The following is a 17,105-nucleotide window of genomic DNA, read 5'->3' on the forward strand; positions in this document are numbered from 1 at the left end:
CGGATCATTCAAAATTGTCGGTGCAGGAGGAGTAGCCTTCACTAGCGAAGCCACCTGAGAAACATATAACTATACAATACAAATCTCTTAAGACCCAACAACAACTAATAGTTACTAGTTATAGCTAACCCCTGGACAACTCTGAAAGAGGTGGACACATTTTCCGAAAATAAAAAGAGGTCACAAGACAGACCAAACCAATATTATTCACCATAATACATATTAATCCGACTCAATTTCCTATTCAATTAAAGAAAAAAAAGAAAAAATAGCTGCAAATCACGTTATTCCTCCAAGGGCCCTCCAGCGCCCCCGAAAGTGACAGTCTTAATGGTGAGGAATTCATCAACACCATATTTGCTGCCTTCGCGACCGAATCCGCTTTGCTTGATGCCACCAAACCTGTGAAGAGCAGTCAGTTAGCCAAACGTGTGTAGGGGAAAATCTGATGAATTGCAAAAATGGGGAAATGGAATATGAAAACGTACGGAGCAGCGGTATCGCTAATAATTCCTGTATTAACACCAACCATACCAACCTCCAGGGCCTCTGCAACACGGAAAATACGTCCCACATCCTTACTGTAGAAGTAGCCAGCCAATCCTACCTCAGCTTTATTCGCAAGTTCAACAACTTCCTTCTCAGTTTCGAAGGAAAAAAGACCTGCCACGGGACCGAATGTTTCCTCGGACGCCAGTTTCATATCCTTCGTCATCCCCTTTAGGACAGTAGGGTGGAAGAAGTTCGAGCCCAGATCAAGAGCCCTCTCACCGCCGATGAGAACGGTTGCACCTTTGGATGTAGCATCAAGAACATGCTCAGATACCTTGTCGATGGCCCGAGAATGGATAACAGGCCCGTGAGTGACGCCTTCAGAGAACCCGTGTCCGAGCTTGAATCCCTTAACCTTTTCGGCAAACTTGGCCGCGAATTTGTCATAAATGCCCTTTTGCACGTATATACGATTGGCGCAGACGCAGGTTTGGCCAGAGCTTCGGAATTTGGAGGCGATGGCTCCAGCGACGGCTGCGTCCAGGTCAGGACAATCATCAAAGACAATGAATGGGGCGTTTCCACCGAGTTCGAAAGAGAGTTTCTTCATTGTTGATGAAGACTGCTTCATGAGAAGTTTGCCAACAGCGGTGGAGCCCGTGAAGGACACTTTGCGGATATCGGGGTTCGTAGTAAGGCAAAGGCCAATTTCAGTAGTGTTTTTCAGCGCTGTGACGATATTGACGACCCCCTTGGGAATTCCAGCACGATGGGCCAATTCAGCAATTGCATTGGCGGTAAATGGAGTCTCACCGGGGGATTTAGCAACGACGGTACAGCCGGCCGCCAATGCAGGGCCGATTTTCCTTGTGATCATCGCTGCAGGGAAATTCCAGGGCGTAATGAAACCGCAAACACCAACGGGTTCTTTGATAGTCATTATTCTATTTCCTGGAACGGATGATGGAATGGTGTCGCCATAGATCCTTGGAGCCTCTTCACTGAACCATTCGAAAAAGTTAGCGGCGTAATTCGCCTCGCCCTTGGCGTCTGCCCAAGGTTTTCCATTCTCCCATGTTATTAGTGTAGCAATATCCTCCGCATTATCTATCATCAATTGATACCATCTTCGGAGCATCCGCGCCCGCTCGCGGGACAAAGTTTTGCGGAAGGTTGGGAAGGCAGCGACCGCGGCATCGATGGCCTTTTGGGTATCTTCGGCGGTGAATTCTGGGCACGTTCCAATGAGTTTTCCTGTGGATGGATCTGTAACCGGAGAAGCATTAGAAACTTTATCAGATATCATCATAGTTGAATTGTATTCAGAGACTATATCTCGTCACTCCGTCACATACCGTGAACTTCAAAAGTTTGTCTCGACTGCGCCTCAACCCATTCACCATTGACATAGCATTTATCAATCAAAAGAGATTTATCTTTCAACTATCGATACACGGGAAATAGTAAGTCAATTACTGGTTTTCCAAAAGCGATCACTAGAGACATATAATAGTGCTCACCGGAGGGACAGTGTGCATTGTTGCGAACCGCCTTACGCGAGAAACCACGGGTAATGTGAATGGATATCTAGCCCCGGGTCGGGATAGATTGTTGCAAAGGGGACGAAGAAGTCTCTCCATTTGGAAAACCACTGAAGAAGCCGAGGAGTCTTTAAGAAGAGAGGCGGCCCAGAGCGTCGTGACAGGTCCGAGCGGGAGAGGAAAATGAGGGGTTCCCAGTTAACTACACTGCCGAAAATGATGTAATAATGACTGTGGCGGCCGCCAGCCGTGAGCACCTAACACAGTTACGTCTCCCAGTAAACCAGCAATTTCGCGCACAAATTCGAAATGAGATTCTGTTTTTTGATAGTTACAAGATGATAAAGTGCGGGTTGGCGGGCGAGGTGATGGATGTCGGAGTTTGGAGATGACTTAACTACGGGTCGTTGCCGTACGTATTCGTCATGACAGTTCCCGAGCTCGGCATTCGGCATTGGCGGCCAATCCATGGATTACGGACTGGTTGTTGGGTCCCTTGACTGTGGAGAAGAAATGGTAGGCCCCGTTTTATATTTGGCAAAATTACCTATAGACAAAGAGTAGTTATGGTGTTCCCTCATGTTGGCATAGCTCATTGCCCCCCAGGGGACGCATGCGATAATGAAAATAGCAAATACAAGACACAAATTACACCTCAATTCCATCCAACCTCCTAAAATATATTCCTACATTGCCATTCCCTTCCCTCCCCAATCCCGTCTCATCTATCACTGCAAACACTACCTTCTCCCACCAACCTCCACGGAACTCCGGCTCTGCAAAAACTTCCGCCCAGCAGCTGGCTACCTCCTCTGGCGGGTTCCTGAAAGCACCACATCCCAATGCACCTAGGACAATTTTCCGGTGCCTTTTCCACGCAGAGAGCCGGAGAACAATGCGCATTTTCTCCTTGGCTAGCTGGCGATCATTGGGATTAGCATACTTCATCAACGAATCTTCGCTCCTGATTACGGCTGGGCGACGGGGCGCTGCCATAGATATAACGCTGACTATAGGGAGCCCATTTGGATTCGATAGCTCCATTAGCCCGTGGCCGTCCTTTAGACTGTGTCGGAATATCATGACGGCGGGGCTGTAGATCACGGCGTTAGCGGGCGTGGGATAGAAAGACTGCTTGAGTGATACAGTGAGTGTGCTGCGTCTGCAAAGGGCTTCCTTCCTGCGCTCGTGCCCCACCAAGCCATCCCCCACCTAGAGCGAAGTCGCTAGCCATGTTCAGGACAGCAACGGGAGCGGGTGGTGTGGGTTCCGTCACTGTGGTGCTTGACGGGTTACTGTTGCTACTGAGTTCCCGGATCCCAGCATCAAAGGTATCAACATTGAGAACCTGGATCTTGGTGCCGGTGTACCCAGGGCAAAATCTCTGGTCTAAGAGGGGTGGCGCCGCCGGAGATCGGTAAAGGAAGCCCTCTGTTAAGTAGCTCTTCTTGGACGCGGCTAGGATATTCGGGATGAGTGCTTTGGTTTCGTAGGACACGGCTCGTAACCGTTCACGTTCAGAGTCGTGTTCTCTTCTCCCACATCCCCGGCCTTGTCCCCTGCCCCTCCTCTTCCTGTTCCCGTTACCAGCATCTCGACTGTGAGGAGAGTTCACTGGATTATCAGCAGTTTTTGTTGGGTTGGACATGATTGTCTGGTTCACCTGGCAGCGGGGTAAGGTTTCTAAATTGGAACGTTTTCTTTGCAATAAATTATGTCACAGTGATGTTAGAAACAAACACATTCTCCGGTTGTTGAGATTGATAGAAAATGGTGACGAGTTTCTACGCGACTCATGATAGTTTCAGGCGGGGCTATGCAGTGTCCGCGGACACGAGCGCGGCTGTTCTCTGCATAAAGTGCCTGAGAACCGCCAATGGATGTATCTCAGCACTGGGAAGCTTAATTAGTTAAACTCGCCAACAACATCACTATATTTAGTTGGCTTTGAATGAACTACTCGTTACAAACGCACTTGCATCATGAAAATGTGTACGCAGTCTTTATCAAGATTTCCAGCAACATGCATCCTAACCCTAGTATGCATACCAGACCATGCCCATGGAAAATAAAAATATTACTCAGCATACCGAAGCTAGAAGTCATCTGTCCTTGCTTTTCGGTTTCTCATATATACCGGCGGGACATGGACAGCGTTGCCATTTATTCAAGTAACTAGTCGGGAAGGAGTCGGATGCACAAAGACGTGAACTATGGGCCGTTTACCAATTGACGGGTTTCTACCGACCATTCAAGGAACCCATATTGCAACACTGTGCTTCTCGAGGGTACTGCCGGTTCACTAGAGGGGAGCACACTCTCCAATATCAACAATACACAACCATATTGAGTGGTTTCTTTCCTGAATTGTGCACAAGATTCCTCATGCATGTCCACCTTTTTGTCCAACAGCTTAGTTTTTTTATTGTTTCCTTAAGTCCCAATTCCTAGTGAACTAAAAAGCAAGACCGACAATTGACGCAATCGAGCCAGTCAGCGTCATATTCGTAATGGCCTTCGCAAATCATGCCGTTCTATTCCGTATATGTTCAAAGGAAACGAGACGGCTATTAGAATGAGAGACACAGTATAGCTTACACGGCTACGTGAGCGTGTTCTTTTCCCAAATTGGAGTCTATTGGAATCGTCAGCATTAACTGAGAAAAGGATTCCGCTCTGGTAGGAAAGGTCTCAAGTGTTATGGAGCAAGTAGCCCATTTGTAGTGATCTATCAGTCAGACTCCTCTGTTTGAGGGGCGGATATGTTTTGACGGCTCCCAGACTTAAGATTGGGGTGCCTATTTTTCACGTGTTGGTTCAAGTTCCAAGTCCTGGAAAATCCCTTCGTCGACCGAGAACATCCCTTAACAGGACAAAACAGCTGCCCTTTAAGACCCAGCGCGCGCCTCCGAACAATGTTAGTAGTATTAGGAATTTCAAAATCCGTAAGTTCCCCTGACCCTTCTTCGTCGGCATACTCCCATGTAGGCATGGATTTTCCAGAGCCCTCACTCAGTACCAACTTCACTTCATTTAGAGTCCTGAATGCCATGTCTTCCCCAAACAGCTCTGAACAACGTTTTGCTGTTCTCATAACGACAGGTGTTGGCCATCCCGTCATTGAGGCGATGCCAACAATGTCGCTCCAATCACGTAGACCCAGCTTAGATTGCCTAGAACCAGGTGATCGGCTTCGAGAACGTCGGGGTGTATTTGATCGTGGTCGTTGGGTTTTCGATGGGTGTGATAGCGTGTTTGGGACATCAGATAGACCCACATTCTTTTCGCGATCTGACATAACGGTAGGGATAGTGTTCGCAGACAGCTTCCGTGATTGATCTATACCTCGGGAGCGTGATCTGCTGCGGCGCGACCTGGCTCGTGAACGTGACGTGGGTCTGGAATTTGACCCATCTTCAGGTTCGGTTTCACATTCGCTTTGAGAAAAGTCGACAGTTGTACCATAGGATTGTCGGGAATGGTGTAAACACAAAAGAATATTATCGAGATCGTTAAGTATGTGTCTTGCTGAGGGCCGTAGCGTCACTCTAGATTTCTCATCATCTGCCTGAACGACGGGTCGGAATTGCACTTCTGCGTGTACGCCAATTTCACCACCACATGAATCATTTTCAGTATTCATTTCGGTGCCAGCGGTATCCGAAGGTGCTCCGTTGCTCTTATGGCGAAGGCGAGGTCGTCGATCCTCCCATGCTCGAGCCTCAAATTTCTCTTTGGCTGTTTTAAGCATCTGGGCCATGATACACTCTTCTAATTCTGTGCTAGGGCGTCCATCAGATGGACCGGTCATATTACAGATGTCACTCGCATCTTTCTGCACATGTTCGTCTCCTCTTGGAACCTCGTCTGCAGGTAGGGGCCATGCGGTCCACTGCTTCGTTGGCACGAATGGCGAAGCCGGGCCTGCATTTCCGCTATTACTAGATTGGTGCTCTTGAACTTGTTCTGAATTTAAAGATTCTATTTCCTTCGCTCTCCTTTTGAGTGCGAACGCGTTGAATAGATGGATCGATAGATCTCGTGCGCGGAGGGCTTCCAACGACTTACTTTCTTGCCGTTCTTGTCGAGTTTTGGCGCGCCATGTTGATGGAGGGCCTCGGTATTTGTTTGGTCTTTCGGGCTCAGGAGATCCTTCGGAGGAGTCGTAATCTTTTTCGCTTACAGCTTGCTCATTCTTCTTGTGCGCACTCCTATTGCTGTCTGAATCCGAGATGCCGTCAAACTCAGTAAGAGATATTCCACCGTCAGAGGCGTCTGGTTGAGGAATGATTTGCTGTACAATCAGCTTCTCTTCATACTCTAATCCATGTAACTCCGAATTACTCTGTGATGCTTCTCGAACTTGTTGATGTGATGATGGGCTCGCGTTCGTGGAAGGGGAATCCGCCCTTAGAGAACTTGATGTCAACATTATGGTGTTAACTTAAACCACAGAACAGAAAGTCCTGTGGGAGTATGGACGTTGAGGATGAAAGAGGAAAAAATTCCCCCATATTTCCCACCCAAACAAAAGCACCGCTTAAATTGTTATTATATCCTGATACACCTAGGGGTGAAGGGTCAAATTTTGCGACTATAGCAGCTCGCTGTCACGAACTTTCCAAACGTATTTGAATACAAAAGAAGGGGAAACTTCTGCAAGCTTCATCGGGCAGCAACACAAAACGTGGAGAGTCGTTATATATTGTCTTCGCAATTCCTAACATGAATATTGGATCGATAAACATGGGCAAGACTGATCTGACGTCGGCTTAAAACTTCGAAAACATTTACGAAAACAAATGATCACGTGAAATTTCGGCATGCCGTCTTGGCAGATGTCGCCGGAATAACCCGCATACAAATCCCGGAGCCCTAAGTGTTGAGAGAGTACATTCACACGAAGAATGGAAACAAGCATTTCACACATACATTAACAACTCTCTGATCGTTATACAAAAACATCTTAATCAATCCTGATCACATCCCTATAAGCTCTCTCCCATCCCCTCAGGCAGCAAGCCTGATGGCGTGCCGACGCAGCGCCGCCAGCGCGCCCAGCCCCCCAACACCACCAAACGCGTCCCGAGCCTTGACGCGCATCTGCTCCCCCATACGCCGTCCACCCAAGAGACCCCATCTCCTCACCCCAATCGCCCGCCGCACATGTGAACTGAATGACATGGAGTCTCCAAGCTCCCCTACACCAGCAGGCAGCTCAAAGAGCAGAAATGTCGCACCAATTCACCTCAACCTACGTGGCCCGATGGCTAGCGATCTCCTAGCCGCCCACGAGGCTGAGGCACAGAAATCCCATGCAGAAGCACTAGCGGCTGCAAATATGCTTGATCGGATTGAAGAAGACCTAGATGTCATGAAGGCAAAAGGCCTATCAAGGGCACTGGCCCTTGGAGCCGCTGTGAAGGCGTTAGTCAAGGACTGGTACAATGGAAGTCTAGAAACAGCTAAGCAGTCCACCACAATCAAGCCTGCTGGCTCCACTGGTGCAAATGATGCAAGAGCTCCTACCTACGCAAAGACAGCTGCAGACAGCACCAATGTAACAAAAACACCAGCAACCATACTGCAGAAACCCCTGCTTAGGAATAACCCCAGAGAAGGAAAAACACCACGAATCCTCGCGCGCCTGCCTTCAGATCATCTAGCTCGCAAAGCAAGCCCAATTGCTACTCTTAGAAAGCTGAAGGCTGAACTCCCAGGGCCTTTGGCAGCAGCCATCACAGCAGTTCAAGCCATCCCCACAGGCATTGCCATCATTCCTAGAAGCTTGCAAGACATGGAGGCCCTGCTAGCCCAAAAGAATGTTTTAGCAGCCACCCTCACCAATACTCAGATAGAGAAGGAAGAACATTGGATCACCTGCCTGATTCCTGGGCTGCCCATGGAGATTAGTGACTATGGTGGTGGAACTCTGCATCTCTCAGCAGAATCCATGACAGAAGAATTCACACTCCAAACCAGAATCAAGCCTGTCCAGAGTCGCTGGGCAAAAATACACCCTGGAAACCCAACAGCCACTCTTATATTACACTTTTCGCAAGAGACAGCAGTAAACCTGCCATCAAAAGTGGAACTATATGGATATCAAAGACCAGTGATCAGAAAGGCACCTAAGGTCAAAATACAACAATGCAGCAAATGCTGGGGATTTCATCAAGAGAGATACTGCCTCCGCATCCCTCGCTGCAAAAAATGCAGTTCTAAGAATCATGTGAAAGGAAATCCATCCTGTCATAAGGAGAATGAAGCATGTGGATGCCTCAATCACTGCACTAACTGTCTTGGACCACATGCCGCGGATGATCCATCCTGCCCCGCCAGACCAGGGATAAAGAATGGGACTGTTCAAAGGCACTCAAGAAACCAGCTGAGGGATATCCGCAATGCACAGAGTAAGACATACTTGGCCAAGGCAAGTAACAGCAAATGCGGTGGTCAAGGGCCATCAGCAGACCTGAGGTTGAATGATTCTACTGAGCATAGATCTAACCTCACACTGACATCAAACACAGCACCAAGCACAGCATTGAGCACAGCATCAGGCACAGCATTAGGCATGGCGCCCAACCCAACATCTAATGCAACACCCAACACGTCATCTCACGCAACAACACCCTCCTTTCAGCTACTCAATGAAGAAGAACTCTAGATCTCCGCAATTCCTGCAGATTATGCAAGTCAACGTAGGAAAAGGGGGCCCAGCACACGAGACGGCCCTCAATCTAGCATTTGAAAGAAAGACTGACATCCTTCTCATACAGGAACCCTGGATTCACAGGAACTTAAGCCAACGCATCTCCAAAAAGCATCCAGCATTCAACTGCTTTGCCCCAATTGAAAAGTGGGACAGGAAGCCATGGGTCCTCACCTATGTGCGTAAACACCCACAAATCCATGCTCATGCAGTCCCAGGCCCCTGGGCAGAAAACCGGGACATCCACATGCTGCACATACAGGCCTGGGGTCTACAGCTTCAGACAGTCAACATATACAATGCACCCCCAGGCGCAGAGGATCCTGGACAAGGTGTGGGCTGTCTTCTCTCCTGGTCTGTCCCAGCACTCCCATTGCTCCTTGCTGGCGACCTCAATATCAAGCACCCCGTGTGGCAACCAGGAGTGCCTCCAAGCATGTGGGCAGAACCATTCCTGCAATGGACCATGAATTTCAACTTTACTCTCACCATGGACCCAGACACTCCCACACGTGGGCATAACATGATAGACCTGGCCTGGGCCACCCCGGAATTAGTTATCAAAGGAGTGGACACACAGGTGGACAGATCCCTTTACACTTCCTCTGACCACCAGACTCTTCTCACCAAAATCAGCCTTCCACAGGGCGCAAGGCCTGACAGGCCAACCCATTTTTTCCGTCTCGACACCATGAATGAGAAGGTCTTTAACCAGACACTGGAGGCCTATAAGCCAAAACTAGACAAACTATGTGATTTCCCAGAGTACCCCAATACAGATCAGCTGGATGCCCTGGCTAAAGGTATCACAGATGCACTAATAGCTTCCCTGGAAAGTTCCACCAAGAAGAGCACCGGGCAAGGCACAGGTCAGCCATGGTGGAATGAGGACTGCCAGAAAGCAGTGACAACACTACATCGTGCACAGCACCTAGGCTCTAGTTTTTTACGAGAAGCAAAAAGCAACGTAGTCAGGACCACCAGGAAAGCCAAGAGAGAATACTGGCAAGGCAAGATAGCAGAGGCCTCAGTGGGGAAAGATATCTTTAAGATGATCAAATGGGCCCATTCAACTGGCTTCTTTCATTCCCCCCCTCTTGTAGATGAAGAGACTGGGCAAACGCGAACAACCCCTAGAGAGAAAAGAGACCTTCTGCAACGGGTGCTCTTACAGAAGGCTGCAAGCAGAGAGGATATCCCAATCAGCTGGTCCAACCCACCATCTGTCAAATTACCTTTTCCTGTTGCCTCAGCACATGAGATACAAAGTTCTCTGCTGAACACAGGTAATACCACTCCAGGAACTGATGGAGTGCCAACAGAGGTGCTACAAAAGGCATGGCCACATATTAAGGTATCAGTGGAAAGGCTGTTCAGAGCCTGCCTTAGGGTTGGCTGGCACCCAACCTCCTTTCAAGATGCCACACTGGTTGTGCTGCCTAAGGTCAACAGAGATCCAACACTCCCGCGATCCTACAGGCTTATAGCCCTTCTCTCAACGTTGGGGAAGGGACTGGAACGCCTGGTAGCCCGTAGGCTGGCCTGGACAGCTATACAAGAGAAGATTGTCCACCCCCAGCATTTTGGAGCCCTCCCTGGGCAGGCTGCCTCAGACCTAGTGGCAGCGATGGTTCATGATATAGAGGAAGCCTGGGCCCATGGAAAAGTAGTCTCTCTTCTTACTCTGGACATCAAGGGTGCTTTTGATGCTGTACTCAGAGGAAGGATGCTGCGGAGATTGCAAGAACAAGGCTGGCCACCAAATTTAATTAGATGGGTGGAAAGCTTCATGACAGGACGCACAGGCAGGATCAGATTGGATGGACTCCTGGGAGAGCTCTTTGATATCCCAGCAGGGCTTCCACAAGGCTCGCCAGTCTCACCTATTCTATTCATGCTGTTTATTCAGCCTCTGTTCTTTCTAGGAACTATACAAAGAAGACGTGCACGCTTAGGCTACGCAGATGATCTAGGACTGCTTAGTGCTGGAACCACTCTTGAAGGGAATGTTGTTACTCTCCAGGAGGATTTCAAGTTGCTAAATGATTGGGCCAGCAAAGAAGGGCTGACATTTGATTTTGCCAAAACTGAGATAGCACACTTCACACGGCGCAGAACCCTTTCAAACCCCTCAATTGACCTTGAAACAACATCTGGCACTCACTCTATTACAGCAAAGACAGTGAAAAGCTCCATAAGATATCTAGGAATCTGGCTAGATAGAAAACTGAGCTTCAAGAAACACGTGGAGACCATGGCGGCTAAGGCACGACAGGTGTCTAATGGCATACAAGCACTAAGCAACACAGCAAGAGGCGCCCCAGTACAACTGCTTAGACAATCCATTCAGGCCTGTGTGCTCTCTGTGCTCTGCTATGGAGCAGAGGCCTGGTGGCCTGGAGCCACACGAATGGAGAAGGGAAAGGAAATCTCCAATCGAATGGATTGCCTAGTCAGAAAGCTAGATCTAGCCCTTAGAGATGCTTTGCGAGGGGCACTGCCAGTCTACAAGACCACACCCATTTCAGCTCTACACCGTGAGCTAGGAATCATGCCAATGAAAGAGACACTAGACAACCGGCGTGCTGTATTTGCAGTAAGAATCAAAAAGCTTGACAAGAGGCACCCGCTAGTGAGACGCTCTAATAAAGTAGCTACCACCAAACCCTATACCACACGTCTGTCTAGAGCGTCCAGTCATGCTGGTGGGATAGAAGCATATGACCCTCTACTCACGCCCCCTTGGATGAGATTTCCCAGGAAAGAAGATCTGCAGATTGGGTATGAGGCAGGCCGCACAAAGGAACAGGCAGCACAAGACTTTAAGAGCTGGCTACAACAACGCAATCCCCTGGATCTTGGTGGTCTTTACCAATGGTTCACAGATAGAGCACCCTCAGCGTGCGACTGGTGCAGGATGGGCTATATGCTGGGGTAGCAAACACCGTCTAATCTCCACAGGAAACCTGCCAATGGATAAAGCAGAGGTCTTTGACGCAGAGGCAATGGCAGCCCTGCAGGGCCTAAAGAAAGCCACCACCTCACCTCAGGCGAAGTTTGCCAGCAATGTCTACATTTGCCTAGACAATTTGGAGGTAGCACGAGCCCTTGGATCTGTGCCAAACACCTCTAGCCAGCAGGTCTTCGCGCAGTTTCTGAAAGCCATAAAGGCCTGGCAGAGCAGGGATAGGCTCCCATTGGCCACCCAGAGCAGGGTGGTCATTAGATGGGTCCCAGGCCACGCAGGCGTGGCTGGTAATGAAAAGGCAGATCTTGAAGCCAAAGCAGCCGCAGCGCAGGCAGCAAGTGCAAGCATGGTACCTCAACCTGACAGCATAGGCACTCTAGCTTATATAAAGCAACACACTATGGAACAAACCACACGGGCCTTTGAGAACTACTGGGCCAAAAATCAGCCCAAACACTATATGGAGCTGGAGATCCCACTAAAGAGAGCCTCAACAGAGGTAAAACTTTCATGCTTCACATTAGGAAAGCTCTATGCCGCCTGATCAGGTCATGGAGACTTTGCAGCCTACCACAGCCACCTTAAGCATGAAGATGCAGAGTACTACTGCCGGTGCGGACATAGCAAAACTCCAGAACATTTCTACTATTGCACTCTTGCAAGAAAAGCAGCAAAGCGGCGCCAGCCTATCTACAATCTCCGTGAGACACTGGCAACCTCACGTGGGGCCCTAGAATTCAATAACTGGCTAAGAGAAACAGCCTTCTATCAGAATATCTGTCCAATGCGCCGTCGCGCACCTCCAGATCAGATCCCACAGACCATTCTCTCCTCTGTCTTGCCCCCATCTTCCTCACCACCTCCTCCTCCTTCCTCTCTTTCCTCTCCTTTCTTTCCTTCCTTGCCTTCCTTCCTATCCGCCTCCCCTACCTCCCTCCCACAAACCTAAAACCTCTCAAAACCTCTGCTCTATGGCAACCGACCCATGGGCTCTGCCGGTGCAGCAATACGCAACCCATTTTTGCCTCATTTGTAAGATAGCTACTAGATAGGTAGTCGCCTACGGGCGTAGCTCTACCCGCCCTATAGTTCGACGCGGACTCTACTAGATCACGTGCCTTAAGGGCACTACACACACACATACACACACACAAGTCTTTGTTGGAGGATGCCCCGGTTACCCGGAGTCACGTGCACATGGGTATTTAGTAGTTGTAGCTAGCTCGCTTAGAGTCCCATAGTGCAACAAGGTTGATATCGGTCCTCTAAGAGTTTTGGCCCGCTTGGCACGCTTGGCCTGATTCTTTCCAAGAACTCGATCTCTCGTGTTTTCCCGAATCCCCACTATTATTGGATATTGTTATGCATAACAGCTCTTGGCACTTCATGACCCTTTGATGAAGTGTCCCTGGCGGCCGTCCGAAATACTGGCAGAGATAGCGGAGTGAAACCTGGTTATCCCTCTTTGGTTCGTAAATACGAGCCGGCGCGCCACACGACCAGTAAATAATAGTGGCTCGTGAGAAAAGTCCCTCTCTCGCAATGATTGGACTTGGCGCCAATGGAAACTCAGGTAGTCAGGGGCATCCCCGGCTGGCACATCGATGCTGGGTGTGATGAACACAGCATCGTTTTTATTCTGAAGGCATTCCTTTCTGTTTTGATCTTTCGGTGAAAAAGGAATTTCACTCTTCACCTGGGTTTATGGGGTTACTTTCTTGATCCTGCAACAGGATGCTGTCTCGGGCTACCTGTACATCGCTGCTGATAGCGCTAGCAGTCGTCCTTCTTCCATCCTCTGGATTTTCATTTTCCAAACGTGCGGAGACAACGAAAATCACCGCTCCTCAGACCGGCGATAGAATCACGACGGGAATTGACCTGGAAATCCGATGGGAAGGTCACCCTTCGGACAGACCAATCAGCCTCGAACTCCGAAAGGGTTTGTCTCATAATATCACCACAGTTCACGCGATTTCAAGTACGTGTATTTTATTTCTTTTGTCCACCTCTCCTGAATCACACTTCATGTCCGACTGTTGAACGTGCCGCGAACTGAATAATTCTTTTTCTCTTGTGCTGGATTATTTCAGTTTGTACTCATTCTTAACCCAAATCCTACAGGTGAGACTCCCAATAACGGTTCCTATCGTTGGCGAAGTCGTGATGATCGTTTTCTTCGCGCTTCATATGGCAAAGAATTGCCAGACGTGCCCATTAGCGGCTGCGATTATGTAATTGCCCTCCGCGAAGCCCAGACAGTTATTCATTCCGACTTTTTTACAATCGTAAATCTTAATGATGATGGTTTAAACCCGAATATTCCATGTCCCGGCAATTCAGGTCCCCCCAAAAACGAGGGCGGATCTGGCAGTAAAAGTTCGCCAAACCTGGATGCTTTTCCTAATAACAACGGTAAGTCATCTTCTAATGCTCTAGTCCAATTTTCTCCTGACTCGTGGATAGGATCCGTCGCTCCGGAAGGCGTCACCACAGGCGCCCTTGCGGGTGCAGTTGGTGGAGCCGCCGGAGGTCTCATTTTCATTCTCACCGCCATCCTCTTTTTTGGTCGACGAGGGAATTGGTTTATCAGAGAGGAATACATTCAGAAGCTGGTTGAGATGAGAGTATTTGAACTCCAGCCTGTAATGGCTCCTGTTCAGCCTCCTCCAGAACAACATATACAGTCCCCTTTCACTTATGCAGAGCTTAGTGGGCATCACACACATCAGTTACTGGACGGAACCCCAAAGGTAAAATAGAAGGATGGGGCTCAATTTTCATGTTCATTTCGATTCAAGTTTTACTATTATTTTTGATAGATACTTTTCTCCTTTTGTCCACTTTCCGGCTTTTACGGGCTAGTGTTCTTAATGCTTGAATGTCCTCCGGGGTGCATAAATATGCTGGAATGCGTAGGAGGATTTTATTTCGATGTATTAAATGGGTTTCATGGAACAGCCATCCTTTATGGGCGTTAGTTGAACGTGATTTTAATGAGCTGAACATTGTTTCAAAATTCAGCCGGAAAAACCTTCAGTCCGGTTTATGTTATAAACTATGATAATCCCCCAATTCAACTACATACAACCATGTATATCTCACATACATATCTTTCTGCTCTTGACAGTTGCTATATTATCATGCCTCAGACTCTTATCCTTAACTAACCCTAATCCTAATCCAACCTATCCCTAACCCCAACCCTGGTGTTGAGGGTCCATCCATTATTCTTCTGCCAACAACTTCATATTTAGGTTTTTTTTTCTTTTTTTTTTCTTTGTTTTTCTTTTTTTTTTTTTTCTTTTTTTTTTTTTATCTCTCTCTCTCTGTTACCGAAACCGACGATCACTTCTTGATGCGACACGGCAAAGGTTTTCAAAACCGTCGCGGTGTTAGCACCCGCGTGACAACGGATCTGAAGACTCAGTGAAGAGATATATACATGCAAATCACGCTCTATTATTAGGAACAATATATGCATTCAATAGTGCGCGGTGCATAAAAAGCCATTTCATGAACCTTTTCTGGCTATCTAAGCAACTAGCAAGGCCCAGATGTGCCAGTCCCATTGCCAAGCAATAATTGGCTCCCGACAGCTTGAGTCTCCAAATCCTAATCCAGTCAGACTTGTTCATCTGCCGAGTGGCTCATCACCCCTCGATACATCAAGCCTTATGGCTTTCCGCTAAACAAGCGAGGCACACAATCCCCTCACGACTGCGCTTGATTGCATAATATTGTTGGGGATCAAAATCTGCACGGCTCAGAGTATGGCTGAAGTGCTAATCGAATCAAAAATAGCCTTACTTTCTACATACACTTTCAAGGTTCAGGACCCAGTTGTCCTGACGGATAACATGTCGTGTGTTAAATAAAACCCACGCAAACTGTGGAAAGGATGAGGCTCAACCATGCCCTCTTTTTTTTTTTTAGAGGCCATTCCCCAGCCTCGCGTCAGGTAGGGTGAAATAATTTCTGCTTAAGAATACCTCGACACTCAACAATTCCCGAAGCGTGAGAACTGTTTTTCGAGGTGCGAACTGGTCGCTTTCCCCCTTGGAGTCAAAGCTTTGCCTCAAGTAAACGGACATTTCGCAACATCCCGTTTCGCTGGAGAAGGTTCCTGGCACAGTTCCTCTCTCAAGCATCAAATTTCGCATCCCCTTTCAGCTTGAGAGCGGAGTCACCATTGCCGTTTTCTTCTGTGAACGCTTTGCAGCATGGCCTACAATCCACCCAACCATGACGACGGATATGCCAGCAATCGCGGGGTGATTTGTCACGAAATCTGCTATGGCTGTTCAACAGAACGTTTCGCTGTCGCAATTAGAGCTATTCTCTGTATCGTGACCTTGGGAATCTCCGAAGCTCTTCGCGGCAAAGACGGTTGGTGTTCTCCATGCTTAGAGCAACCGAACGCTGCACCTACTCCCCGACGGAGCGTTTCGCAAAGCACATCGTATGTTCATCAGCAACCAACGCAACATCCACCAATGGAATTGTCTGTTCCAATGGCTAGCCCCACGATCTTCCCACCGCCGCTTTCGGTGCAAGGTGGACTGTCGGATCATCGAAGTCAGACACCTTCTTACGGACATGTGTCTCTACCCTCTGATGTGCCTAATTATACCTACGTTCAACAACAGATACAACAACAGCAATCGCAAGGTTTTTCAGAGAGTCAACAGCAGCCGCTACCTCAGGTCCAACCACAACCTCCCCAGGATCAACAAGTCTACTCCAAGTTCCAACAACAACAACAACAACAACAACAACAACAACAACAACAGGAGTTAGATCAACTTCAACAGCAGCTGCAGCAGCTACCGCTACAATATCATCATCAAGTCCAGGAATACGGAGAATTCCAACAGCAACCTGCGTCGCAATTACAGTATTCTCCCCCTCCTCAAGAAGCCCAGTGGCAACAGCAGCAGCAGCAGCAAACGTATCAGCCGCCCATTCGAATAAATTCACCCGTCTACCAGCAAATCGCGCCGCCAAATATGACCGTGAATATGTCCCCAAGTACCACTATGATTAGTCCAGGTTCACTCCACCCATCAGTTATGACCAACCCGCCAGCTAGCGTAACCAGCACTCCCGGGAGAAAGCCAGTTAACATTGCCTATACCCCTCCGCAGGAAGTATATGTTCAACCTATTGTACAGATAAAGCCGGAGACAAAGAGTCCGGGTTCTGCATCCAGCGATTCGAGCTAAGTAGAGATGTGTGACTGGGAGGTGTGAAATTGTTTTATAATGTTCGTGGAGTTGTGGTGATGTAATTATTAATGTGATGGTTCGTAACTGAGACAATTGAAGGCCCATGTGCGTTTACGTCGTAACAACCAAATTTCGTAGATAACGCACCAATGAACGGAGCT

At 48.4% G+C, this 17,105-nt stretch overlaps 6 protein-coding genes across 6 annotated transcripts; 2 read left to right on the forward strand and 4 right to left on the reverse strand.

Moving 5' to 3' along the window:
- Positions 1-284: 284 nt before the first annotated feature.
- On the reverse strand, positions 285-2,030 carry PAAG_08718 (succinate-semialdehyde dehydrogenase; the record flags this gene model as incomplete). Its single annotated transcript, XM_002789317.2, has 4 exons — positions 285-402; positions 489-1,758; positions 1,848-1,935; positions 2,013-2,030. The coding sequence occupies 4 exons, from the start codon at positions 2,028-2,030 to the stop codon at positions 285-287; spliced, it is 1,494 nt and encodes a 497-aa protein (XP_002789363.1).
- A 651-nt stretch (positions 2,031-2,681) lies between these two features.
- PAAG_12626 (hypothetical protein) lies at positions 2,682-3,116 on the reverse strand (the record flags this gene model as incomplete). Its single annotated transcript, XM_015848094.1, has 1 exon — positions 2,682-3,116. The coding sequence occupies one exon, from the start codon at positions 3,114-3,116 to the stop codon at positions 2,682-2,684; it is 435 nt and encodes a 144-aa protein (XP_015702294.1).
- Positions 3,117-3,141: 25 nt separating this feature from the next.
- PAAG_12627 (hypothetical protein) lies at positions 3,142-3,681 on the reverse strand (the record flags this gene model as incomplete). Its single annotated transcript, XM_002789318.2, has 1 exon — positions 3,142-3,681. One exon carries the CDS (start codon positions 3,679-3,681, stop codon positions 3,142-3,144), a length of 540 nt encoding a protein of 179 aa, XP_002789364.2.
- A 1,083-nt stretch (positions 3,682-4,764) lies between these two features.
- PAAG_08720 (hypothetical protein) lies at positions 4,765-6,465 on the reverse strand (the record flags this gene model as incomplete). The annotated part of the gene is made up of 1 exon (XM_002789319.1): positions 4,765-6,465. One exon carries the CDS (start codon positions 6,463-6,465, stop codon positions 4,765-4,767), a length of 1,701 nt encoding a protein of 566 aa, XP_002789365.1.
- A 6,985-nt stretch (positions 6,466-13,450) lies between these two features.
- On the forward strand, positions 13,451-14,478 carry PAAG_08721 (hypothetical protein; the record flags this gene model as incomplete). The annotated part of the gene is made up of 3 exons (XM_002789320.2): positions 13,451-13,697; positions 13,841-14,131; positions 14,183-14,478. The coding sequence occupies 3 exons, from the start codon at positions 13,451-13,453 to the stop codon at positions 14,476-14,478; spliced, it is 834 nt and encodes a 277-aa protein (XP_002789366.1).
- Positions 14,479-15,939: 1,461 nt separating this feature from the next.
- PAAG_08722 (hypothetical protein) lies at positions 15,940-16,941 on the forward strand (the record flags this gene model as incomplete). The annotated part of the gene is made up of 1 exon (XM_002789321.1): positions 15,940-16,941. The coding sequence occupies one exon, from the start codon at positions 15,940-15,942 to the stop codon at positions 16,939-16,941; it is 1,002 nt and encodes a 333-aa protein (XP_002789367.1).
- Positions 16,942-17,105: the final 164 nt, after the last annotated feature.

The sequence above is a fragment of the Paracoccidioides lutzii genome (assembly GCF_000150705.2).
Source record: "Paracoccidioides lutzii Pb01 unplaced genomic scaffold supercont2.44, whole genome shotgun sequence".
In the NCBI taxonomy this organism is placed as follows: domain Eukaryota; kingdom Fungi; phylum Ascomycota; class Eurotiomycetes; order Onygenales; family Ajellomycetaceae; genus Paracoccidioides; species Paracoccidioides lutzii.